The sequence below is a fragment of the Malus sylvestris genome, chromosome 5, assembly GCF_916048215.2.
Source record: "Malus sylvestris chromosome 5, drMalSylv7.2, whole genome shotgun sequence".
Classification (NCBI taxonomy): domain Eukaryota; kingdom Viridiplantae; phylum Streptophyta; class Magnoliopsida; order Rosales; family Rosaceae; genus Malus; species Malus sylvestris.
Window position 1 is genome coordinate 43,176,417 of NC_062264.1, and position 27,686 is coordinate 43,204,102.

At 36.1% G+C, this 27,686-nt stretch overlaps 4 protein-coding genes across 6 annotated transcripts; 1 reads left to right on the top strand and 3 right to left on the bottom strand.

Moving 5' to 3' along the window:
* Positions 1-1,704: 1,704 nt before the first annotated feature.
* LOC126622321 (uncharacterized) lies at positions 1,705-4,277 on the bottom strand. The gene is made up of 3 exons (XM_050291021.1): positions 4,093-4,277; positions 3,816-3,973; positions 1,705-2,379 (listed from the first exon to the last, which is right to left on the bottom strand). The coding sequence occupies exons 1-3, from the start codon at positions 4,171-4,173 to the stop codon at positions 2,259-2,261; spliced, it is 360 nt and encodes a 119-aa protein (XP_050146978.1). The 5' UTR covers positions 4,174-4,277; the 3' UTR covers positions 1,705-2,258.
* Positions 4,278-5,475: 1,198 nt separating this feature from the next.
* On the bottom strand, positions 5,476-10,305 carry LOC126622322 (nonsense-mediated mRNA decay factor SMG7-like). 3 transcript variants are annotated; one of them, XM_050291023.1, is made up of 6 exons: positions 10,137-10,305; positions 9,359-9,470; positions 8,663-9,244; positions 8,425-8,547; positions 8,118-8,314; positions 5,476-7,707 (listed from the first exon to the last, which is right to left on the bottom strand). In XM_050291023.1, the coding sequence occupies exons 2-6, from the start codon at positions 9,419-9,421 to the stop codon at positions 5,664-5,666; spliced, it is 3,009 nt and encodes a 1,002-aa protein (XP_050146980.1). In that variant the 5' UTR covers positions 9,422-9,470; positions 10,137-10,305; the 3' UTR covers positions 5,476-5,663. The 3 variants fall into 3 exon arrangements, with proteins under 3 accessions (XP_050146980.1, XP_050146979.1, XP_050146981.1); XM_050291022.1 differs by having other exon boundaries at positions 9,359-9,497; XM_050291024.1 differs by lacking the exons at positions 9,359-9,470; positions 10,137-10,305 and having other exon boundaries at positions 8,663-8,913; positions 9,005-9,146.
* A 6,555-nt stretch (positions 10,306-16,860) lies between these two features.
* On the top strand, positions 16,861-17,595 carry LOC126622324 (protein RALF-like 19). The gene has a single exon (XM_050291025.1). It carries the CDS (start codon positions 17,005-17,007, stop codon positions 17,374-17,376), a length of 372 nt encoding a protein of 123 aa, XP_050146982.1. The 5' UTR covers positions 16,861-17,004; the 3' UTR covers positions 17,377-17,595.
* Positions 17,596-22,030: 4,435 nt separating this feature from the next.
* LOC126622325 (VQ motif-containing protein 4-like) lies at positions 22,031-23,119 on the bottom strand. The gene has a single exon (XM_050291026.1). The coding sequence runs from the start codon at positions 23,003-23,005 to the stop codon at positions 22,253-22,255; it is 753 nt and encodes a 250-aa protein (XP_050146983.1). The 5' UTR covers positions 23,006-23,119; the 3' UTR covers positions 22,031-22,252.
* Positions 23,120-27,686: the final 4,567 nt, after the last annotated feature.

Sequence of the window (27,686 nt, forward strand, 5' to 3'; positions counted from 1 at the left end):
TATCCCACCAAATTATTCATTCGGTGAAACCAAAAAGAGAAATTTTGAGGTCCCACCGTTAGACCCCGTTAATAGTACAACACCACACCCAAAAAACCAACCTCGCCCAAATTTTATGGTTTGACCGTTAGACCCTGTCAGTAGTACGACACCACACCCAATAAACCAACCTCCCCCCCCCCCCTCCCCCCTCCCCCTCCCCCTCCCCCTCTCCGCCTTGATTTTGAGGTCCATCAAACTCCCTTCTTTTGTTATTCATAGAATCATAAGAAAATCAAAAGGAAAAAAAATTCATATTGTGATTCCCTCCTTGCATTTTCTATGTAAGGTGACAAACACTATTTTTGCTTGATACACACCATAATAGTAGAGGAGAATTGTGACTTCGTGTAGGAACTAGGAATTCGTTGTTATTAACCATTTGAGTTGCTAGTCTTCGACATTGAAGATAAATTATTTGATATAAGCGCGCGTAATACATTGATTATTCTGACAAATTACTCATTCGATGAGACTAAAAAGAGAAATTTTAGGATCCGACCGTTAGATCCTGTCGGCAATACAACACCACACCCAAGAAACCAGGCCTGACCCACCCAAACCCCCCTCTTCCCCGCCCCGATTTTAAGGCCCTCCAAACTTCTTCTTTGGCCCCGACTCCCCTTTTTGCCAAACACTATTCATTTAGTGCAAATATTTTGCTAAGTCAATTGGAATGGAAGGTGCGAGTAAAAGCTCCATAGTTACTTGAGGCACGCCTTACTCTTATAGCAAGTTTACCAACACATGAAAACTGTACGGACGCCGGGGGCGAAGGTGCATCCCATTCAAGGTCAAACTTTGCCAACCTAAGTCATTACTAAATGAATCATAAATCAATATGGTTACCAAAATTGAGTTGTGAATGGAAGCGGAGGATTCAATGAATGCCCAAATGTGGCAACAACTATTAACTTTGACCATATCATGTACAACACATTAATGACATTTCATGTTTTACTAGATATGATCGGGCAGTACTATCCACACATTTAGTTTTACTTTCTCTACACGTCTTGTTAAGTTTTGTTCTTTTATCTTCTTCAATTCATTTTCTCCGACTGCCGAAAATTGAGAAGAGTGTTTGAGAAGTAAAAAAGGGTATTGCCCATATGACAATTAGGTTAGGCCTTGACAAAAACAGTTCTCATAAACAACACTCGATCAGCATTTGATTTTTTTTTTTTTTTGCTATAATTTAATTTAGTGTAAAATATCGCTTGTAAAATACAAAATGAAAAGACTAGAATAGGTTGCCTAATTAAAGCAATAAAATGGATATCTTCTACCACCAAACGTTGTGGCCTAGCGGGAAAGGTGCTGCTTCTCCACGCTCAGTGCCTAAGCTCGAGTTGGGAAATATTTCCATTCACCATCCTATTTATCACCGTTAGATGAGTTTAAATTTCGAGATATATGTAATGCATATGTAAAATGATGAGTATTATCATCACTTGAGGAGTGGTGAGCAAAAATACATTCTTCGAGTCGCGCTCAAGGTGTTTAGCAGGCTCCTTCAGTGGGCTCAACGCTTGAAAAATAACTCAGTGAAATTTTATTTTATTTTTTTATTTTTTAAGAGAGAAAATAGATATCTTCCAGTAAATACTCGTAAAACCGTAACATCACGTTGCAGTATGCATAAATTTCTCCAAGAAGCCACCAGAAAGACCAACCTACCTTATTAAATTTCACTATAATTTGTTTCCATTCGTTGCTTATATGCCTCACATATTCTTTCCTTCCCTCACACAAGGAAGAAATTGCAAGGAGAATACCAGAAGCGTAATAATACACCTAAGGGCAATGATGACACAAATGGAGAAGCAAAGCTAGGCATCTTAGAAAAATAAGAACAGAAAGGAAAAGGAAAAGCATCTTCATACGAATAAAGGAAAGCCAACGCCGGAGTACGGTATATATATACCAATCTCCAGACAATATGACCCCCACACAATCAGAGAGATGAAGTTTTTGCTTCAGTTCCCGTGTTGCTCGTGTTTCTGCTTCATCAAGCCCAAAAGGAGCAAACACAAGGAGAAAGAGGTCCAGACTGACTGAAAGATGCCACTCCTTCCGTCGATGTTTCTCATGAAACAGTGCAGAACTCTACAGCAACCTGCTTGCTGTTTCGACAACCTTGTTGTTGTCTTCTCATGCCTCTCGAAAGGATTGTATCACAAATGTAATTGTCTTTAATTGAAGTATAAGTTGCCTTTTTAAAGGGATTTCTCCTCGTTTTTCACGACGCCTTCTCTACTCTCCTCTTGATCATTTGGCACTAAGCCTATCTCACGGATTTGATGTTCAACAGAAACCAAACCAGTCTGTGCAAGAAACCTGCAGCGTAAAATCAATCCACAAATCATCAAGGAGTCATGAAACAATAAATTTCAGCTATTTGTGCAAATTTTATCCTCCACACCAATGCATTTCAACAAAAATGAAAAAATCAAGAATTACTTGGGTTTTCTTATCTCTTTCTTCTACTGTCTAAATTCACGTAATTAGAAGCTTTCCATCAATGGCTAATTTTCTTAAACAGTTGAGGTTAGTCATAAACAGAATGAAACACCCAAACACTGGCAATAGCCAACTTGCAAGGCTGAATGTATCTCCACCTTCCAGATTAAATAAGTCATATATCAAATCAGTCTTAGGTCGTACAATTGATAAAAGCAATGTCTGCAAGATTTATCCCTGTGCTCACTTTGAAACGACAAATAACACTGTTATTGTTGATCAGAGTACCCTTAGCTTTTCCGCTAATTCCATAGGGATATGTATAACAAGTTCCCATGGTTCACATCCCATGCTCCAAAAATATAATTTAGTCATCTCAAACCTCCCTCACAACAATCTTTCTGTCGGTTGTTTAGAACCATTGAAATTTAAGCGCTGGGATCAGGTAGACAAAAGGTTTGACAAGCTAGAACCTACTCCATAGACAACATTTCATTCACATTTTCACACACTGTGCTATATTTTCTTCATCCAACAACAAAGATACAACATATGCTTCTGCATATATATTAGAAAACACATAATCGTGAACAGACAATAGGTGGGGTATTCAGCCGGCCCCATGGTAATGACTACTGAAATTCTTATAAATAGACGTAGGTTAATGATATTACAAGTGTAAACTGTAAAGGCTAAAGATATGAGAGAGTACCAGCCCATACATCAATCAAGCTTTTCCCCTCGGTGTATTACAACCAAATTACTAACTATGCCGCCAAATCAAGGAGCGCAATGCGCAATCTAATAACATAACACGGTAACCACTATTGTTTATTCACAGTTGACTGATCAACGAGCACAAATCCATTTCTGGGGTATTCACAAGTAACTAAAATATGTTCAAACAGCAGCACAACTCATCAAACAGAAAGAATAGGTTGCAATATGAGCTATATGCATACACATCAGTTAACAATTGGACTTAAAGCATCTACGAGCACAAGTACGCTGACGGCAAAATTGATATCACGGTGACTAAAAGTGATTTTGAGTCAAGACACAGTGACCAAAACCGTGTTTGTAACCTTTCAAACAGTTATCAACAACAAATACTAATTCCATTACATATCCAATAACACAAAAGGCAATAAATTAATCAAAATACATAACATATTGATCCAGAAAAACATAAAAATTAATCAAAAGAGAAACCACAAACAAAAACCCACATCCAGATTTACCAAACTGCAAAACTTATAAGGGGAAAACAAATTGTGAGTGTTTTACTGGAGATACAAATTCAATGAACTTACCAGCTAAGAAGCAGGAAGAGGGTCGCAGTGATGAGTACAAGGAACGCAACGTGAAACACCAACCAAGAGTCACTGGAAGAGAATGCCAAACCCAGCATCACAGCAAGGCACACACCCAGCATCACAAACGCAAATCTCAGCGTCGTCCATGTCGGACCCTGCAAAATTCAATCACCCAAAAAATAAAGAAGCAAAATTTCGATTAACCCCTTTGATTTTTGGCAAGAACTATTCGTAATCGTAGGAAATACAGAAAGCAGGGGGAAAGTGTGCGTACGTTAACGCCGGGAGCTAGAGCGCCGAGAAAGATTGCGTTCGCCGACGAAATTTGTTCGGGTTCTGGTTGCTTTTTGGCCATCGTGCGGCGGTTAGGATCTGCGATTGGCGAGCGGAGAGGATCTGAGTGCGGGGGAGGTGTGGGAAAGCTGGAGCAGTGACGTGACTGGTAGTTAACTGGAGGGAGGAGGAGAACATTTTATTTAGAGTAAATTGTAGCAATCTTCCTTCAATTTTAATCAAATTTGAGTAATGGTCCCTTAACTAAAAATTTATTACCATTGATCCCTCATCTTATCAAAATATGTAAATATGGTCCTTTTCATCAACTTCGTTAGAATTTTGTCAAAATAAATTATGTTGGAAGGACCATTGCTACAATTGGGATCCCTAAACTCATAAAAACATGTAGTTGTGGTCTTTTTCATCAACTTCATCAGAATTTTGTCAAAATGAGTTATGCTGGAATGATCATTGTTATAATTGGGTTAAAGTTGATGGACCATTGATTCAACTGGGTTAAAGTTGAGGGACCATTTCTCTAGTTTGATTAAAGTTGAGGGATCATAGTTGCATATTTTGATGAGTTGAGGGACCAATGGTAATGGATTTTTATTTTAGGGACCATTTCTCTAATTGAGTTAAAGTTAAGGGACCATTACTACAATTTACTCTTTTCTTTATTTATTTTTGTACTGGATTTTTCTTTGCTTTGAAAGTTTGAAGTTTGACCTTTACTTGGAGAGATTTTTCATATGTCAAACGCACGGCTCGATACTAGTTAAAACATGAAGAAAAAAAATTTACGATCAATTGTATTGTAACATTTAGTATATTGAGCCGTATTCTTGGCACATTAAAAAATCTCACTTTTACTTGGATGCATCCTTAGAACCCCACTTCTGGTTAACGGATTTTCTAACTCACACGTGTTACAATTGGAAATTTGTTTTTGTAACATTTTTAGTGACATTTTTTTCAGAAAACTTTTTTTTAGTGACATGCAATTTGATGGATTTTTTGTAAGATGATCTCCAAATAACGATAAATACTGAGCAATTTTGATTAAAACTTATGTACGGTAAAAATACGTCAATTACATTAATTTCGGTCTTGTTCAATATGATGAAGAATTGGGGTCATTTCGGTCGTACTGAACTGATGTAGGGTTGAATGCTGCAATGAGCTTTGCCATGCCACTGCTTGCTCGGGGGATTTCTCCTTCAACTTCTCAGCCTTGAGGGTATTAACAGCCGTTTACCGCTGTTGTTCCGCTTTCATTCCGCTTTCATATGCAGGTTCTTACGCATGATGATGCTCGGGTTAGAAAATACGACACCATGTAAGTGGCACTACGATTTGGTTTGTACGTGTACGCAGGCTCTTCGCTTAGGCATCGATCTATCTGCTCAAGTCCAATTAGCGATACAACATATTAGACATGCATTTTCACAATTCATCACATTTGAGGACTGCAGGATTTCACAACTTCCATCTGCTTACATATATACAAAAAATGCAGACATTGACGTGCATGTTTTGCGACTATCAACTCTACATGTGAAAAATATCTCAATTGTCCAAATAACTAGGACCTCTGAGAGTGGGATCATGCTGCAGTTTCCTTTCTAACTCCTTAAGGTACTGCAGAAGCGGCCGCTGCTCGTTTCTTACATCCCTCACAGCGCCACACCCGTAGGGGCTTGTTCTTTGATAGCCAGGAAGAAGCTTCTCCCTTCTTTGCCCATCTGCATCACCATAATCTAGAGGAAAAGGAGGAACCAATGGTGGAGGGTTGTTTGTACACATTGGCGGATTAGAAGCCACGTGATGTCCCCATCGGTTGAAATGATTTAACCTGGTAGCATCGTAATCATACAAGTTTCCGAGGTTCCTGGGCGGATAAAGAGAATTTGGCCAAGCACTATGGCCAAGGTTGAGACTTTCTCTGTACTGACGCAGCCATTCTGATGATGTCATTTGATGCCAAGGCGGGTGCTTATCCACAAAATTTGGAATGCCGGAACTATAAGCTGGTAGCCCTTGAGTTGCAGTCCAGTTTGCATAGCTGCCTGCCTGTGAATGTGTCGCGTCAGTGTCACAGAGATTGCTGGTCATGCTGATCCCTGCGGAGTTTTTGCAGTCGATGAAACTAGATTCTGTTCCACCATTAAACCAAACAGCGTCATCTGGCAATAAAGGAGCAGAAGGCACAGGAGTTGTATAAGTAGAGGAAGAGGATTGAGTGCTCGAAATTTCATGACCGCTGATAGAATATTCATTTTCACTGATGGACAGAACATCCAAAGATTCTGAAGCTACTTCCTCAATGGGGCTCAAGCTCGAGCCACATTTACTAATACTGCTTGTGCTTTTCTCCTTATTACTGTTCAAATTTCCTCCGTCCAGGACCCAAGCATTAAGAGAGGGAGGCCCCGCGGTGATTGGTGGCTGTTCCTTCACAGAAGGCTCCCGCTGATTAAATGGCATATTGCGCCAAAAATTAGAGATGTCGGCATGAGAAGATAAAGGATCAGTCTTCGCCTTGTTTTGCGCTATAAGAAGTGATGTGGCACGGCGCAAGCACTCATCAGAAGGTACACTTTGATATGCCATATCTTTTGTAGAGTTAGGATCCTTTAAAGGAGAGGAAATCTTGAGTGGTGCTGAATTATGTCTTGTAAGAGGCCTGAAGAGAATAACTTCTTCCTCTTCCGTGTCAACAGATTGTCCGGTAGAACTTGGATTTTCCTCAATCATCTGTTTCTCACATTTTTTCAGCGCTTCGTGGATATGCTGACTAGGCACTTTCAGTTTACCATCAGAGTTCTTGGACTCAAGTCCTCCTAGTTCTTTCCCGTCAGCATATTCATTTGACTCTGCCATATCGGCTTTGGAAAATTTTCTTTGAGATTTGTCATAGACAATCCACTTTTGAGAACCAGTTGATCTGTCTGCAATTTTCATTGCAGCCTTGATGATTCTCTGAGCACGACAATCAATTCCGCTGTCATAATTGTCTATATGTTCCCGACTATACGAGAAATCTAGTGATGCATGAACACAAGCTACCGGTGCAAATCCCCTCAGCTCATAGTCTTCCCACAAAGGAGTACCTTCTGGATACTTGGCCTCATCCTCGCTGAGGTTGAATTGTTTCAGAAGATCAACAAATGCACCAAAAAAGTAAGACATCGCACTTCTGCTTTTTTCATCGACCCCATACGTTTCTGCTCCACCCAGCACGACAACTAGCCACTCCACAAAAACAAGCACAGCTGGTAGAAGGGGGCAAGGCTCTACCGTACCAGCCTCTGAACATCTTTCAACAAAGCGCCCCATGAAAATAAATGCTGCATTCAGTGCCAACTGTGTCAGCTCTTTTTGCTGGATGTTGAATTTGTCTGTTGATTCTTTTATTTCAAGGGTCTTGATTAGATTCTGTACGGTAAAGATTAGTACAGAAACAACTTGGAGTGCTCGAAATGGGCCTCTTCTAACTGAATCCATACGTTGATATGACTCCAATGTGGATTTTAGCTCTGTATCATCTAGTGCAATCAGTGCATCCAACTCTCTCATAGTAGATGCAAAAGCACAGGGGAATTCATCTACACTGCTCACATAAAAAGTTCCACAGAGAACATCAGAACTTAAACAACATATAATCTGATACATAAATGAAGAATTGGAAAAACGAGCATAGATCAAATGCAAATAGATTCAATGATTCAACATTACATGGCCTCGATTACAATCTTCATCGAAACATCACTTCGCTCAAGCAATGTGAAGCAAGTTAACAACTTAACTAAGTAACAATGTAAGCTCAAGTTAAAAATCTATTCGCTTTTACAATCTTAGCTGCTACGGATTGGGAAACCGAACAGAAGTACATGACAAGTTAAGAGATTATGTCAGGATAGATAAAGTAGCATTGTAACAACAAAATGTGGACAGTCACAATTCAACATAAGATGAACCACCCATACATGTAGCATCACTCCACAGTGGTTAAGTGAGTACCTTGATTTAATGTGAAAGAAACTTAGCGTTCCAATAATAAGAGACCATAACTTTGTATCCATGAAGCAAACATTCTCAGCTTTCACCATATTATCATCGCTTGACTGTGAAATAGTCTGACCACCGCTTCTTTCAGATGGGTTTAAGAAATTAAAGTGGACCTCGCTTGAAAGAGAATATACATGAGATGACCTGCTCTGCAAGATCGTAAGGAGCAAATGAGAACTGCCGAAGTATGAGTATCAGAAGATAATATGAATATAATGACTAAAAACAATAGATGTTCTTGTAATTTGTCCAATTTTACCCTTTCAAACAGTAGGATGAGGTTATCTTGGGCGTCAGGGAAAGGTTCTTTAACAGCTAAACTTCTTATACAATGGTACAAAGCAAGGAATTCGTCACCAATATATATTGCCAATACAGCCAACTGCAAACAAACTCACATGTAACTTTCAACTCAGTATCGTTCAAGATAACACATGCAAATACCATAAAGAAATTTAGTACTTGTAATAGTAACCACCAGGGAAGTAGTAATCTACCTGATTGTGGGGGTTTCCACTATCTGACCAAGTTGCTGCCGCTTCCAAGTAGTGAGTGGCCGCAACTGACCAATTTCGGGTTTGCACATTGGGCTTTTCATACTGTTCTCTGTACCTAGCCAGATCCCCGAGACATACCAAGAAGCGATGGCACAAAAACTGGCACTTCTGCATCTTTTCCTGTTCTGCAAAAGTAAGGTCGCCTTCCTTTCTATTTATCACGGACTCTTCTGGGAGCCTCTTACATTTTCCTAATTTCACAATCACATTCTGGTAAAATTCAATTGCTTCGGATAGAAAGACTTTAAACCCTTCTATATGAATATCATTTCGTAGCACCACCTTATTTTTGCTTTCTGCATTCACTGAACTTCCCTTTATTCTTTTGCGAAACTCATCAATATGCTTGTAGTGAAGCTTCCACAAAGAATACTCAATGTCTTGAAGGTCCAACTGCTCACAATCACTCAGTATGAGATTCTCATAACTAGATCGCACTTTGCGGTACAAGTCCTGAACCTCAGAGCTCAAAAGACCTTTGGAATGGACCATACCCCACAACTGGTTTTCTTTGATTGCAACCTGAGATGACAAAAGTTTCAACATTTTCGAGACTCACAAAGAAAAATTGTACAACAATTATCTGAGATCTTTGAGTTAGTATTAAGTGGTACCAAATGTAGTTGCAGAATTTACCTCAATAAAAAACTTCTGTCTTTCTCTCTGATCCTTGAGGGGCAAAGGTGAATTCGCCTTCATGTTTAACGGGAAAAACTTCTTCAAGTGTTCTTTATCTCCTTTGTGCAAGCTACAATATGCTTATGGCGTAACTCATCTGTTGGCAAACATCACAAGGTAGTGCAAAAACAAAGTATGAGGAGCATTTGCCACAGGCAGTACCAGATTGCGAAGAAAATCGCATTCTAACGATATCTTGAGCATAATTGGACAACTAAAGGTGAGAATAAAAACCCTGAACTGAGCCGAAACCGAAAACCACTAGCCAATTTCATGGAAATTTAGGGAGGGATGGATTCCTAATCTGATAAGTAGTGAAAAGTTGAAGCTGAAATCCACTAAATTTCTCAAAGATCAAAAATTCCACAAAGAAAAAGGAAAGAAAGTAGGCAGCTATTGACTTTTAGGGTTTTAGCCACCCAGAAGATAATGATCATCATCCAAACAAATGAATGTGAAAACTGTCCTAAAAGCAAGAGTCTTTCAAACCTAAACTCTACCCTCAAGGGCCTCAACTTCTTTAATCATGTTTAATTGGTTAATTAGATTATAAATACATTTAATTATACAAAAAAAATATCAGAAGAAACCCATATCAAATTCAGAGTAAAGCAGTAAATGGAACACAAATATAGAAATTACGGAGGAAAGGAAAAAACCCCAGTAAAATTCAGCAAAACAACATCAAGAAACAATTTTTTTCATCTGAACATGTTGAAAAGGAAGAGAATTGTACCAGGGAGCAAAAAGCAAGTCCTCCTAAGAGCATAAACAAACTCTAGAGTTAATAAACTCAGCAGCCAAGTTTGAGTCCTTAACTGATGCTGCAGAAATGCACACAAATGGAAGGGGAGAGAGAAAGGTGAGAGAATAATGGGGGTCTTCCATTATTTGTCTTTCAGTTGTGAAACAGACAAAGTGCTTTTATTTGTCTTTCATTTTTCCAAATTATTTAGTCTATGTAGTCTCCCTAAAAAAAAAAAAAAAAAAAAAATCTTTAGTCTATGTTTGGTAATAAAATAATTGATTATCCAATGTTACAAAATGGGGAATAATTAAAATGACTTATCATCATGTGATTCATGTCCAAGCATCAATTTCATCGGACTAGATTTAGAGAGGATGACTTGTAGTTCAAGCCAAGGTAGTAAAAAGTCCAACTTGTTCTTAGCATTAGCATGATACATTGTTGTGAGACACAATGTTAATGCTAATAAAATTAAAAGAAGAAGCAATGATCCATTAAAAAAAGTAATTGGATAATTGATAATTCACGTGTTAACAGGTTATTTGTTGTTGTCATATCTTGAAAATTGATGTTTTAGACTTTTCGTGTTATATGGATTGACGCAGCTTTGATTTGGCATGTCTGTTTTGGGCCTGTAATATATGAATTCTAAGCAAAAGCGAGATCTATGAGACTTGTTAAACAACAAGCCCAAATGTATTTATATTGTTTACCATATTTAATTCGAATTGTAATATTTCAGGGTGTTTTTATATTTGGTGATGTTAGGGAGACTAAATATATAGATAAATTTTTGTAAATTAAATGATATGGAAGTTGATAGGTGAATTATGACTTAAACGTTGATAAATGTGTTCATTCATATTAATGATATATCATTTAATTTGCAAATTGTGTCTAAGAATTTAGTCTCTCTCTAACATTATTCTTTTATATTGGCTTATTATATTAACACCTCACAAATTGTTGAATGAACCCCACATACTTAATACACTCCACATTTTCTTTTTTCAATTAAAAATTATATTAATACACCCCACATACTTCCCCATAATACCCTCACACCCCACATTTTCTACATACACCCCACATTTTCTGTACACCCCCCATTTCTCAAATCTATAACACTCATTTGTAATTTTTAGGAACTAAATCTAACCATTTAAACGTTTAGTTTGTTGAATGATTTCAAATTGAACGATTTGAAAAATGTTTAGATTCATTTGAACATCTTTCAATAATAATTTCAAAGCTACCTTGTTGTTTTCATTTTCTTGTGCATATTTTGGTAGAACCAAGTCGACCTGTAAGAAAGCATCTTAGTACAATGCAAGAAAGCATCTTAATTATGAATGCCATTGACACTCTGCAATCAATTCGGTGGCCATGGCTTTTGAATTATGAGATTCATAAGTGCTAAGTCTTGAATAATGAGATTGACAAAAGATGCCGCCTGAAATTTTGACAAAAGATGTTGGTTGGGATTTATAGCATATGTGGGTTTGTTTTCAATTCCACCATTAAAACCATGTGTGTGTTTTTTAATATTTGGTGGTAATTTTAGGTGTTTAATTCTTCATATAATCCATATGATCCCTAAGAGATGAATACGAACATAGAAGCTTAACTAACGCAGCAAAAACATGATTAAATAATTATCGATGTTGTCGAAATTACTAAAACAATGAAAAATATAAAGTTTTACCTCATGTGAAGCTTGCGAAATATTGATTTCGTGTTCCATTCGTCAAAAATAATTTTTCTCAATCAACATGTTTGTAGTTTCATTTGATAAGGTTTTGTTCAACAGTGAAGGGTAAGAGAGGTTTTGATAATTGAAAAAGATAAATAATACGTTAAAAGTGATTTGGGGTGTATTTAGAACATTTTTATTTTTTTAAAACCTAATAAGATCACAATTGTCATTGCATAGTAGAATAAATAAGTCATTTAATATTAAATTTTAGAGAATTTTAACGAAAAGTTTTCGGTACTGGTTATTTTAACGAAAAACCACATTTTTACACTAAAAAGTCAATCCTGATACTATTCACTTTACCCTTTATTTTGTCCTTATCGTTAAAACTTAAAAGTTTCAAACCTTTTTTTATTAGTTTTACTTAATTTTTAATGTGAGTTGCATTCAACATTTTGTGAGATGTGAATATAAAAAACGTTTATACTTTGTGGGTTTGCAGGATTAAAAACATTACCAATAGGTCATATACGTATGGAGGAGAACACAAGGCAAAATGACCATTGGTCCCATGTGAAAGTCCATTTTTTTGACGTTAAGATCGTCGTGATAAGGACATCTTAGCCATCGATTTAATTAATATTATCCTCTTTGACTCCGGAGAATGAAAACAAGGAAAAATCAAAAAAATCTAAAGGGGAGTAATTATAATAGGTCAAAAAAAATATGATGAGTGTGGATAATGTATGGCCACATCATCAAAGCGGGTCCACGTATAGTTGTTGTTAGGTTGCTGATTAGGACCCCTTTAAGCAATATTTTCAACCTTACACAATTTGCATTATATGAATTTGGTGAGCTGCAAAACTTGGAAGCAATGCCAACAGGATCCTCTCCGGATCATTTTGGTGAGGATCTTGGGAATTTGTGAATTGTGTTTATTCATCGTACATCGTACGATCAGTTTTTATCAAGTGTTGTTTATGTTTTTTAAATAAAAATATTTAAAATAATTTCTGACCACACGATGTATGATAAACATATACGATTCACAGATCTCCAGAATCCTCACAAAGAGGATCCGCCGATGATCTGGACTAGAAGCAATGAATGTAGATCTTCATTCAACAATTGTGGGATTGAAGATCTCATAGTCATTGATGAAACCTTTGTGTGGGTAGTGAAAACATCATTTTTCTTCCTTTTTTTTATAGCAGAAATTAAGTTTTCATCCTTCTTTTTTTCAACTCTATTGATTAAAATCTTATTCATTTTCAATTTTTCATCAAGGTTCCTCGGTTTTAATAAACGTCATTAATTATTTCAATAATAAAATATCTTCAATGTCAATATAATTAAATTTTATTTTTAAATATATTTATTTAGTGTTAGAAACGTAACATTTGATATATATATATATATATATTTATGGCTTCACTTTGTATCATATATTTTTATTTTACTTTGTACCCATTTTAATTTGCAACCCTTTTTTTTTTTTAAATTGTACCATTTTCTTTTCAGTTTTAGTTTGTATACATATATTAATTTCTTTTTGTGTCCATATTTTTTAAACTTTTATTTGTATTCATTTTTTAAACCTTTTATTTACACCAATAATTTACTAATAATGTACCCATTTGTCTTTACAAATGTACCACTCTGTTATAAGTAAAATGTACCAATTTCTTTTTTGTAAGTACCCTTTTTTTATGTAAAATGTACTTGTTTTCTAATGTAAGACGTATTATTTATTTTTATCTAAATGTACCAATTGTTTTTTTATATAAAATATACCCATTGTTTGTTATACAAAAATGTACTCATTCTTTTCTATAAAACGTACCACTTTTTTTTTTTTGTATAAAAGGTACCAACTTTTTGTATGTAAAATGTACCGTATAAAAATTACCAATTTTTTGTATGTAAAATGTCAATAATATAAGTAATGACAAATCATGGGTTTTATTTAAATATAATTTATGTTAGTGACAAATCATGTCATCAAGATAAATTATACTTTTTTATATAATTATAATTTATTTTTTACTATTTTTAATCCCACAAATCTTGGATTTTATTTGAAATCTCATTAACATAATTAACTACAAATATCAAATTTTAATTTAAAATTATAATAACTTACATAGAAATGCATTATTGCATTAATTTTAGGGACTTAAATAAAAAACTAAAAACCAATAAGGTTTTAGTGAAAGAACTTTGATAAATAGAGACGGCATCTAAAGTCATCATTTTTTATATCATATATCATTTATAAGACTTGACCGGACGCAAAATACTTTTACACGAAAGTTTATGCATTCTTTCTTGCATACGTTTACACAATCCTTTTAGCATTTCTCGCTTATCAGCAATAGAGGATACAATGGGAAGACAAATGTGTTCAATTGTTCAATCAACCCAAGTATAAAATGTTAAAAAGAGAATATATTAATGGTTTCAAACGATGGCAAGAGCTATGATTTTACCTTCATTAAGTTCAGCCTAAAATGTTTGATGAAATGTCTTTGATTGAGAATAATATTTTAATTCTTTTGATTGAGAATAATTCTGGTGAAAGTGACCGACCAAGTCATCTGTTGAACACCTCCAACATCCATAAGGCTTCTCATAATTTAGTCTCACCTGAACTGATGTTGATTCTATGCAGTATGAGAGCTGATCTACTCACATAGTGTAAAAGCTGCTCTAATAAGCGTGCCTATCTTGGAACCCATATCCTCTTCGTATCTGGGAAATCTGAGCCTAAAGATCAAATGATTAGGGTCGTTGAAATTTGATTCACCGACTATAATTATTATAATTTTTAGAGGGGTCTCTTGTTTGTAGTCATTAGATCAAATTAAATGGCCCGAATTATTTGATCCTTAGGCTTAGATTTCCCCAGATACGGAGAGGATCTCGGTTCCCTATCTTGAGCCAATCCTAGTAAATACATTGGGAATAGTGCAAAACGGAATACAAACTATGATATGGGCTACGTATATATAAGCCCATTCTCACATTCAAGCTCAAACCCAATGTGCCACATTTCACAAAAAGGTGTCAAAATTCTGCTCATGCAAAAAAAAAAAAAAAAAAAAAAAGTCAAAAATCAAAAAATCAAAATCAAAATCAGAAGAGGTTAACCATATCAGTCAACATAAAATAGCCATAAAAATTGAGGACCATAGAGAAAAAGTTGGATTTATCTTCCAATTACAGCAAATGGCGGGTAGAAAAACAGTTGTCCTATACGTTTAAACAATATTTACATGCAACACCAAAACTACAACTATATATATATATATATACAAAAGAGTAAACTGTCATTTAACCCCCTAAACTATCACGTGAGTTTCAATTTCCCCCCTAAACTATTTTTTCAGCCAATTGACCCCCTAAACTATGTTAAAGTGGCCAATTAACCCCCTACCGTTAAGTATCTTTAACTCCATCCAATTTTCTGTTAGAAAGTGTCATGTGCTTGGCACATGACCACCTTTTTACATTTTATGTCTAAATCTTTACAAAGAAAACATATAAAACAAATATTAAAAAAAAAAACATATAAACCCTAAACTTAATCATTCAAAATAATAGAAAAGGTAAGGTTTTTTATATTAACATCCCATAAAATGTTGAATGCACCCCATATTAAAATTTAATATTAAATGACTTATTTACTCCACTATGCAATGACAATTTTGACCATATTAGGTTTAAAAAAAAAATTATAAATACACCCAAAATCACTTTTAGCGTATTATTTATCTTCTCAACTATCAAAACCCTCTCATCCTCCATTGTTGAACAAAACTCTAACCAATGAAACTACAAACATGTTGATTGAGAAAAATTGTTTTTGACGAATGAAACACGAAATCGATGTTTTTGAAGCTTCACATGAGGTAAGACTTCACATTTTTCATTGTTTTAGTGATTTCGATGACATCAATAATTATTTAATCTTGCGTTTGTTGCATTATTTTTCAATATGAACCCTAAAAGATGAATATGAATATATAAGTTTAAATAATGCAGCAAACGCAAGATTAAATAATTATCGATGTCATCGAAATCACTAAAACAATGAAAAATGTGAAGTCTTACCTCATGCAAAGCTTCAGAAACATCGATTTCGTGTTTCATTCGTCAAAAACAATTTTTCTCAATCAACATGTTTGTAGTTTCATTGGTTAGGATTTTGTTCAACAATGGAGGATGAGAGGGTTTTGATAGTTGAGAAGATAAATAATATGCTAAAAGTGATTTGGGGTGTATTTATAAATTTTTTTTTTAAAACCTAATAAGGTCAAAATTGTCATTGCATAGTGGAGTAAATAAGTCATTTAATATTAAATTTTAATACGGTGTGCATTCAACATTTTGTGGGATGTTAATATAAAAAGCCTTACCTTTTCTATTATTTTGAATGATTAAGTTTAGGGTTTGTATGTTTTTTTTTTAATATTGTTTTATATGTTTTCTTTGTAAAGATTTAGACATAAAATGTAAAAAGGTGGTCATGTGCCAAGCACATGCCAATCACATGACACTTTCTAACAGAAAATTGGATGGAGTTAAAGATACTTAACGGTAGGGGGTTAATTGGCCACTTTAACATAGTTTAGGGGGTCAATTGGCTGAAAAAATAGTTCAGGGGGGAAATTGAAACTCACGTGATAGTTTAGGGGGTTAAATGACAGTTTACTCATATACAAAATGTTACTATCAGTCGCGCGTGAGTGTTTGAAACATTTTCAACCGTTAATAAATGTGAGATCACGTTCATAGACAGACAAAAAATCATTTACTTGTCTATGCACGACTGATGTTAGCACTCTATCCCTATATATTAACAATGTGACAGATAAACGAGGAGAAAGAAACGGGCAGGGGGCACCCAAAATATGCGTTCAATCACCAAAAACACCAACCCAACAAACTAAATTTGACCCTCCTTTTTTATCCCAACGAATCAGCTGGACATTTTCCTCTATATACTTCATTGTCCTTCCTTCCTTCTGTCAGGAAGGGCAGAGACAGAGGCCAATTAATAAAGCCCTCTCTTTTCTTCTCCCCATACAAACAAATTGTGTTTTTAATTTGTTTGTGTACGTACGTACCCTACCCCTAATTAAACAAACACCAACGATGGGATTCAAGCTCTACCTGATCGCCCTCATGGTGGTCTTGGCCATGGTGGCTAGGTCATCGGCCAAGGTCCTCGATGCCTCGTGGACTCTCAGCCACTTCGGCAATCACGATGATGAGTCGTTGCTCGACAGCGCCAACAGCAAAGTCGGTGACTTGATCGGAGAGGAGAATGAGATGATGATGGAGACAGAGAGCACTCGTAGGACACTCAGAGGCCGCGGCAGGAGGTACGTTGGCTATGGTGCCCTGAGACGCAATGCTGTTCCATGCGGACGCCGCGGTCGGTCCTACTACAACTGCCAAGGAAGGCAGAGGGCTAACCCTTACAAGCGCGGTTGCCAGTACATCACCCGCTGCGCCAGACGCTAAATCTGATCGATGATCGATTCTATCCAGTTAATTAACATGGCCATAAAGGGTACGTACGTACAAGGATATATAGCGAAGAGATAATGAAAGTGGGATCACTCATCGATCATCGCTATGATCATCATCATCATCATTTATGCTTGTAAGATTTATATAATTAATTTCCTCCTTTGGTGTTTTAATTTAAAAGAAAAATATTAAGATGAATGTGTTTGTTTATATTCCTATTATTATTATTAAGGAAGAAATGAAAATAAAGATATATATATAATTCGGTACGTATGTTTTAAATAAAATGAGGAATCAGGATTTCTTTTATTTTTTTTATTTTTTTCTTCTGGGGCTTATTAATTTTCCAGTGTTCTTGGGAATAGCATGCATGCAAATTACGTAGAACCAATGAGGCCAATAGCCTTTGATAATTAATTGTATTGCATCCTTTTCCACATTGGCCTAGTTCTCCTCTGCTTACATCTGGAAATAGCATTGCTGCAGTTGTAAGGAAAATGAATTCTGCCCTCTTTTTATTTTCTTCCTGCACTTTCTTTTCTATTTTTTGCGTTTAGATTGAGTTGATCGAATAAAATCAAAACACGAGGAGATGAGTGCAAAAAAAATGAAAAAGCAAAAATCAATTCCCTATTATAAATATATCTCTATTACCCCCTAGGAAACGATACAATCAGATTAATTAATGAGACTCACATATACCAACAAAATTCTTATCTTTTTGTTTAGTAAAATAAGATTTGTAGTCGGTAAATTTGCTATGCAATAAGCTGTCGATTAAGATAAAAGGACGTTCATGAAACTAAAAACAAAGGAGTGAGATCGAGAGTGCGTGGTGATGTCATCATGCAACTAAGAGTCGGCTAGGTGGCCTGACATTTGAGTAGTGCTTGGCTCGATCCCAATCCCAAGTCTAACCAATTAGTCTTGTAGTATATATTATTGAATTGTTATTAGCGATTTAAAAATCTTATTTTAAATTTTAATTTTTTTGTATTTAGAAAGAAAAATACATTACAAAAAGTGTAAAATGAGATTTTTGGAGTGTCAATAATAACATTTTCTTATATTATAATACACTTAAATATTACAACATATATAAAATAGATTGGGTTGAAAAATAATATGATGAATTGACCCAATGGATGAAGATGAAACTAGGCTAAAATAGTAGTGCTTGGCTCGATCCCAATCCCAAACTCCACTCGTTGACAATCCAATCTATTGCCCCAAGCTTGAATCTAGGTCAATGGTGGACAAAGTCGAATATTTTTAAAGACTCGTTTGAAAAAAGGTTTTATAATAAATACTAGCAGTGAGCACACATTTTGTGTGTATGAATAATCGTTCACCTCCTCCCACGTTCTCCTCAAGCGCAACAGCTTTAGTTCATTCAAACTATCAAAAAAACATCATGATTTCACTTACCTATATAAAAAAATGATGGTGGAACAATTTCTCTTAATAAGTGCATATTTTTATCTTATGTAAATATTTTGATACTAAATTACCATTTTGCTCTCCTTATGTAAATATTGTGTATCAAAAGTAAGGGCAAAATAGAAAAATTGGGGATAAAATTATCATTTTGTCAAAATATACAAAATTACTATTTTACCCTTCTGATATCAACTGTCTGTATTCAAAAGTGAGGGCAAAAAGTTGACAAGCCCTCTTCTCTTAATGGAATAGATTTATTATGCGTTATGTACTAAAAGTGCTTTTATACAAACACTCAATTTGTATTGGGTGTTATTCTTAAGAAAAGCTTGAAGTGTTAAAAAAAACAAACATTTAGATTCTAGTTGCCATTAAGTGCTTCGACACCTAGAACTACTTTTAAATATTTTATGTCAAACGTACACAAAAACGCTTTCAATTTAATTAGAAAACACTTAACTTTTTTTATAATCATTTTCCGTCTTAAAAATATTCATGGGATCGTCGGCATGGCATGGTTGGTGTTTCAAGGACCTTAGTGTTAGTATAATATTAACTAATAGATACAAGTGTTTTTTATTAAAATTGAAGTGAGATGATGGATATTGATTGAAGAGAGGAAAGACCGAATGAGTTTCCAAAAAGTGCGCACATGGAAAGTTTCAAATCCGCAATCAATCCCTCAACAATACTAGCAAAAGTGCCAAACAAAGCAATCTACAAAAATATCGCCCGCAAAAGCAAGCAAAGCAAACAAACAAAAAGCACAAGAGGCCAAGCAGTCTCTTGTTAACCTGCACAACACTCGCCATGTTTTCTGGCTTTCCCGTTTTGATCACAAGTCCCACATTCCTCCTCCTCCACCACTTTCACTATCTCATGCCCGGACCCCATTACACGCGGTTTTTGGTCTTCTTTTTTAGTAAAAAAGCACACCTGAAAACAAACATTGTTAGATTTCAACCAAGGCAGGCAACCGCATGGATCGGAGCCGTCATCTCCGTCCCGACGGGGTCATCGCCCCAAGCATTTGGTACCCAAGATTTGGGGCCTATTGTTTCACTCTTCAAGCATTTGGTACCCAAGATTTGGGGCCTATTGTTTCACTCTTCAAGCATTTGGAATGTATAAATTTGGTTCCCAAATCTCCCTCTAACTAACTCTTCATGTCATATCCTGACTCCGTTGTAACACGATATTGTCCGTTTTGGGCCACGCCCTCACAGATTTGTTCCTGGACAAGAGAACCTCACTACCCAAAACGCGTCATGCTACGAAGAAAGGGGCATGTACATATAAGGCTAGGGACCAACCCTCACCCCGCCGATGTAGGATACTACACTTCAACCCACTCCTCTTCTCCCACCAACCACTCAATTTCAAACCATCTGAAAAAAAAGGCCTAATTCATGCTTCCAATCACCCAAAAAAAAAAAAAAAAAACTCTAAACAAATTGATCAAATAATTGCAAAAATGATTGGCTAGGTAAAACCCATTCGTGCGCCAAATCAACACACTAACAGTGACGGAAAGTTAACCGAATGACCAAATTAAGGGCTGGTTTGGTATTGCTGTGCTTTGAAAAAAAAAGCTGCTGTGAGAATAAGCGGCTGTGAAATAAATCAGCAGAGTGTTTGGTAAACTTTTTTGTAAAAGTGCTTTTGGAAAAAAAAGCAGTCTCATAGTGGGTCTTTTCATTAAAGGAGCACTGTAGCTCCGTGTGCTTTGAAAAAAAAAACCAGTTTTCCAAAGCTGCAAATAGCAGCTTTAGCTTTTTCCTTTGATTTCAGCTTATTCTCACAACAGCTTCCAAAATAAGCCTTTTTTTTTCAGTTTACCAAACACCTAAAACCCTCACAGTTTTTTTTTCATGGGTGCTTTTTTTTAAGCAACTCACTCCCAAATCACTCCTAACTTGCAGAAGTTGTTTTTAAAGACCAAATTGATGAATTTCCTATTTCATAAATTATTTTGATTGAAATATCCAATTTCAGAGACCAGCTGATAAAAACGTAAATAAGACACTGTGCACACAGTATGCAGGCTGCCCTAGTTTGCTTGGCATCTTCATCTCACTGAGAAAAACAACAAAAGAGTTATGATTCCTTGCCCATTCTTCTACTCTTTCTTTGACAGCTATCCCTAAGCTCTTTTACCCTATTTTACTCTAAGGTAGTACAATTCACACATTTTTTTTTTTGTTCTTTGATTTTCTTCAATTCGTTTGATTCAACGATCAAAATTTGACAAAAGTTATAAGAAATAAAAATAAGTGTAAATAACATGACCCTTTACTCAATCAATCCTCCTATTAATCTCCACTTCTTCTCACACGGTCACAATTAATGTCAAAAGGTTTTGGAAGTAAAATTAGATCTCGCTATTTACTTCCCCATTTATTGAAGAAAATAGAGTTGGCAGAGACCATATCAGAATTCAGAACAGCATAATTCAACCTCTCATGCAGTGCATGGTGATTCATAATTCCATTGAATTTAATTCACACCCCCACATTTTGACTTATTCACTCCCAATTCAAATTCTAAATATTTTTCCTTCCTCGCAAATTGTTAGGCTAGTTAATTAGGGCAAAGTATCCACCTCTGTACTGCAATTCGAATTCTCCTCTCGTAATTAAAAAATAAGGAAAAGTAACGAAAAGTCTAAAAAAAACTTCTCTTTTAACGAAAAATCATTTTTAAAGGTATAGTGAATAATGCCAGTTAAAGATAAAAATGTGATTTTTCGTTAAAAGTGAATAATACCGAAAGTGTTTTGTTAAAAACCCCATACAAAGGTCGAGTGTGCTTCGTCAGCTCTGTGGTTTGGTGTGTACTCCCCGCTTTCTTGCTATCTTCTCGTCCAGTTGCTTGCTCCATGTTCCTTATTTTACCGCCAAAGCGTCTCCCTTTCATGTAAGTTTCTATTGTATTTTAAAATATATATGATTTTATTAAAACAAAAATCTACTTTTTTCACCCAATTGGCCTAATATCCATATAAAAATTGGAACACAAAACTAAAAACTGAAAATTTCTCTCCTCCTTTACTTTCTCATCATCCAAACAAGCATTAGGAAATAAGTTGAAGTAAATTCGAAGAGAAATGATTCAAAGAGACTCTCTCAAAGGAGACACTTCATAAACTTTACGTCACTGCACACTTTAACGTTAATTTTTGCGACAATAATATAAAATATTGTGATAAAAACAATTTAGGAGATCCTTAGCATTTCTCATAAAAAAGGAGAGGCATACATTAGAATTTTCAATTGATTAAAGGCTCTCTCTTCATTTCTCTGCAAATATTCCATTACAATTTACCTTCCCTCATCATCATAATAATCAATGTCAACATTAATAACACATTAAAATTACACAAAACTAAAAATTAAAAAAAGAAAAGAAGAGAAAAGTCACGTTTAATTCAAGAAGATGATGAACCTGAAGCAGCTCTCGGCGACGTCGTCGGGAACAGAGGCAGCAGTCGGGGCTCAGATTCCCGCGGCGTCGTGCTCGGCGACGGGTGAAAGTAAAAACCCTTTTCTTTAATAGCCTTCTCTTCCGCCTCCCTGTTCAAATTCGAACACCCATTTGGGTTCGGGCCGTAACTCGGCGTCCCGGACCGGTCAAACGGGTCGGGTATCAGCGGCGTGACAGGGCTGAGAACCAGAGCAGGAAAATCGAGGATGCTCGGAGATAAAATCTCGGGATTCCGCGGCGAGAATCCGGAAGCTGCGGAGCTGGAGACGGGGATTAATGGGTTAATCCGGAGGTTCTTGAGGGAGTTCCGGCGCTCGTAGAGCTTGAAACCGGATCCGGATTGTTGCTTTGTGGGCGTGGATTTGATGGGTGGGATGTGGGTTTTCGGGTGCGGGTCGGACGCGGGTTTCGAAGAGGCTTGCTTAGCGGTTTCGGAGGAGCCGGTGAGCATTTGGACGACTTGTTTGAAGGAGGAGGTGTCAGCTTGGACAAAGGTGGTCGGGTACGGGTTGGCGGTTTCGGATCTGGTGTAGGGTATAGGAGGATGGGGAGTCGGGGTTGTTGGCGGAGCTCCGCCGTTGAGGTGACGGTTGTTGTTGGAGCTGCTCGTGCTGCTGTTGGAGCTGTGGCTGTTTGGGGAGGGAAGCAAAGATGGAGTTGGGTTATCCTGTTGGTGGTGCCTGGGTGAGGATTCCATTGATAGGTTCTCTGAATTTTTTCTGTTTGGTTGCTGAGAAAGTGCAAGAAAATGAGAGAAAATTGAGGGGGAGAGGGAAGAATAGAGGGACTCAGTTTTGATGAGATGAGACTGGTTTACTTTCTTTTGTTTGGTAAGAATTGTTTTGGTGGGAGGCTGCTCACGCGCTTTGGGGAGAGTGTGGTGCGTACATCTTCCATATCATCATTAAGATCAATTCATTTTCACTAATTCCCCTCATTAATGTAAAAATTTAGGCAATTATAAAAATTTAATTTAATAAACCAAATGATAAACAATTATTTTTATCACTTATAAATAATCATCATGTGATTGAAGAATTGAGGCAATTATCATCATTGTCACATAATAGATGTGTCTACTGATTGACAAATTTACAATATAGTTCAATATACCAAATGTATTATGACACTCATCTCATCTCGTGGATGAAAAGTGTACAAATTTTTCAATGTGCTAAAAATACGGTTTGATACATCAAGTATTATAACATAAGTGATTGAAAAATTTTCTTTCAAATATCTAATTATTTATATTATAACACTTAATGTACCTAACCTAACTATATTTTTAGCACACTTAAAAATCTATCTGCAAAGAGAGGCTAATGATTGTGAGTTTGCAAGAAAGATGTATAAAGTTATAAAGAAAAATAAAAATAAAATCGTCAATAGCGCCTCAAAGTTGTCATTGACTTGAGAGAGCCCCTTTGAGTGGATTAAGTCTTAACTACGCTGCTAAAATTAAACAAATTATTCAATTAGTCAAATACCATACCATACATACATAGTGCACTTAGGGCTGGTTTGGTATTGCTGTGCTTTGAAAAAAAGCTGCTGTGAGAATAAGCGGCTGTGCTGTGAGAATAAGCGGCTGTGAAATAAAGCCAGTAGAGTGTTTGGTAAACTTTTTTGTGAAAGTGCTTTTGGAAAAAAAAAGCAGGATGATAGTGTGTCTTTTCATTAAATGAGCACTGTAGCTCCGTGTGCTTTGAAAAAACTGGCTTTTTTTCAAAGCAGCAAATAGCAGCTTCAACTTTTCCTTTGATTTTCAGCTTATTCTCACAGCAGCTTCCAAAATAAGCCTTTTTTTTTTCAGTTTACCAAACACAAAAATGACCCTCAGCTTTTTTTCACAGTGGCTTTTTTTAAAATCACCTCAATCCCAAACGGGGCCTTAATCTGCAGATTTCCCCCGCAACACAAAGCCAACTCATTTATTTTAGGGGTGTGGTATCCACACATCCTATTTTATTTTTTACACATTCCTTATTAATTTTTATCCGTTGATTTTCATCAATTCATTCGATCCGACGGCCGAAAATTAGAAGGACGTGTGAAAAGTAAAATGAGATGTGTAAATATCACACCCCTTATTCCAAACAAGGATTAAATTCTCTTTAGTCAAACTAAATTATCTTTGGATTTGGATGCAAACTAGATCCAACTTATCTAAAATATTGCTTTGGCTCAATTAGTTAGAAGCATTCATTATTGTGGAATTGGATTCTCACCGGATCCTCTCCCTAGCGATCAACACACACGAACTGTTGATAAAAAATTGTGCGGCCACAATTTTATTTATTTATTTATATTTTTCACTTAAAACGAGACTAATTTACTTTTAAAAATATAAAAAAACATTTAATTAGGATCGCACGATTTTTTATCAATGATATGTATGCGTTAATCCCTAGGATCCCTACGGAGATTCGACGAGGATCAAAATCTCATTATTGCATTTGCACAAGAAAAAGGAGAAGAAGATACGTGTTCGACTTTGAGAAAAACTTAAGTCTTGCAATCTCACTAAATGGTCAAACACTCTTACACATGAACGAGCCTCATTGTACCTCGATACATCTTCTCCAAGGTCGGTATAACTTACTTTGAATGAGTCCACCCTTTATGAGAGTTCACCGACTTGTTGAGTATATATTTTCTCGTTCAACTCCTCCTTTTTTCAAGCTTTCAGAAAGAAAGAAAGAAAAAATAAGGTCCAAGTTCCAACTGCTCAGCCTTGTAAATTACCATTTTACCCACAGCATTAGCATGAATGCAAGTTTAATCCTGGCAGGTTCATGACCAGTGGATAATGTCAACATCTGCAGAATTTGCTGCACAATGTGTTTGTCATATGCCAATTATTAAGTACGTGAGAATACACACAACAACCACCCCTTCATTTTCTCAAACACATTGAACCTTCTTAAGCAATTAGAACCTTTTTTTTTTCATTTTCTTATGTTTCTTAGCCTCGTAATCCGAAAACTCTACTATGTTGCAGTGTATAGAATGCACTGAATGAATAAAACATTGGATGTAAGGATCTAACATTTAAGGATTGCGTTGTTACAAGTCTCAACTTCTGTACAATCAGGTTTGGTGGGTTGAGACACGATTATAATTGAACTTGCACTAGTGTCCTTGTTGATATTATTGAGCAATGTGCATCAATAACGATTGTAGTTATGGTTTGGATTGGATTATGATGTTGGAATATAGCTTGACATAATCAGATTCATATGTCTCTAGTTGAGAAGAGAAATTTTGGTAAGACTGTCTCTCATATTAGGTAGGTCAAATGAGAATAAAATATAAAGGGCCGCATGCTTTTATGAAATGGATATACAAATGACATGGTCGGGCCTCCTACTCAAGTTTTTCCCTTAAATTCTCACCCAAGCGAGGTTGATTCAACACTTGTCCAATCCTGTCAATGCCAGACACCAAGCAAAGCCCTAGATTAGGCATATTATACGGTGATCAATAGACAGAAAGAACCATACATCTAATCCCATTGAAGTTAGAAGCTAACCAAAATTTGGAATCCGAATTTTGAACCTTCTACAAATTTGGGCGGATGAGAGTTTTCAATCTTTGGAGAAAAAGTAGCCTTTGCCTTTACCACAAAGTCAGACAGAGTGATGTTGATACTTAAATGACGGATCCAAATGAGGGCAAAAGTGAAAAAAATAGGTGAATCCAGTTCTCATTTACATCATGAACTAAAAGCCAACCTACCTGTACTATAAAAGTGTAAAAGGTAGAAACAAGGGACCACAATCCGGAGAGATTTTTTAATGTTTTGGTATATCACGGATTATTATACAAGTGGTTAAAAAAAAATTTAAGCATCCAACTCCTTGATACGTAGTGTGCCAGGCCGCCTTCTCGACAAATTGAAATTTTTTTCCACAATCACTTTTACATCAATCATGTTTGCCAAGACCCTTATCTTGTTCTTAACTGCATGCATGCCACAGTTCTTACGGTATCTTAAGCTAATCGCGTTTTTATTGATTTGAGTTATCCCTAAAATGACGTCAATGGTTAATCCTACACTCATTGGCCTTGAGCTATCATCAAAATTACATCCCAAGTGTAGCGAAATTCTTGTTATCTAAAAAATAAAATCTTTCAAAAACACAAATGTCAATGTTGTTATGTTTCAAACCTATATGTAGAGGAGAAAGATTTGTATCAAATGGATTTGCCAATGTGATAGTCTCAAACTTAACACGCTTCATCAAACGTTATAACTTTCTCACGTAGCGTCATATTTATTGAGAAACTACCATCACATTTTGAATCCTCGTGTATTGTAAGTGTCTCTTCTTTTAGAGGGGACGGGGACGAACATTTCGATCCTTGTCCTGATTTGGCCTATTAGGCATGTCCATCTATGAGTGAAAAGTTGTGGATCCACCCACTGCGCACGTTTAGGAATTGAATTAGTTAGGATGCAGACATTTGTGTTTTAAAACCACAACATTTCTGCATATAGCACAACTTGGGGAAGTTAGATTTGAATGCCATTACAATACAAGCCACAATTCTGATTGGGACAGAAGCTGAAAATCCAGTGCGCCTTGCAAATGCATGAAGGGGGCGCTCCATAACTTGCTTGTCTTTCAATCCCAAGCAAATAAGGCTCCCCGCTTTGTAATGGTCAGCTTTACCTTTACTTTGCAAAGATACTATTTCCACGATTCGAACCCATAAATGTTAGGTCACGAGGGAACAACTTTTCCATATTGGGACTTCAATGCTTAATTTAAGGGTTGTGGCTAAAATTTTCAATTCTTCGGCAATAAGCAACACAAGACCTGGTTTTCGGTTTAGTTTTTTTGCAGGTTTGGTGGTTCGGGTGTATTGTATGGTTGATTTGAACTGCGGGCACATCAAATGGCCCTATGATTGGTTTTTGGGCTTACATGTAAATGGTTTGAGAAGCCATGGTGTACCGTGGGCTTAACATTGTCTTGTTTTTTAGATTGACCTTCTTGGGTACGCGAAGAATGCATGCAAGTTACACACTCGTCGTCGATGATGGCCATGCATCCTATAACAAACCACCACCGCCAACATCTACCAAGTAGGATCGGTCGTATGAATTCTAGAATATTACTATATTTTGTTTTGCGCTAATTATTCCTTTAGCTCCAAATACTCCATATATTTTCTTGAAGTCTCTTTTCAAGTCTTCTTTTACCCTTTTTGACTTGAGCCTCCGTTTCAGAGTCGCATTTTCTAAGTAGAGCATCTACAGGTCTTTAGTTCATGTGTCTCAACCATCTTAACCGATTATTTCTCATCTTATCTTCAATGTGGCTACTCTTACTTTGCCTTGGGTGTCCTCATTCTTTATCCTATTATTT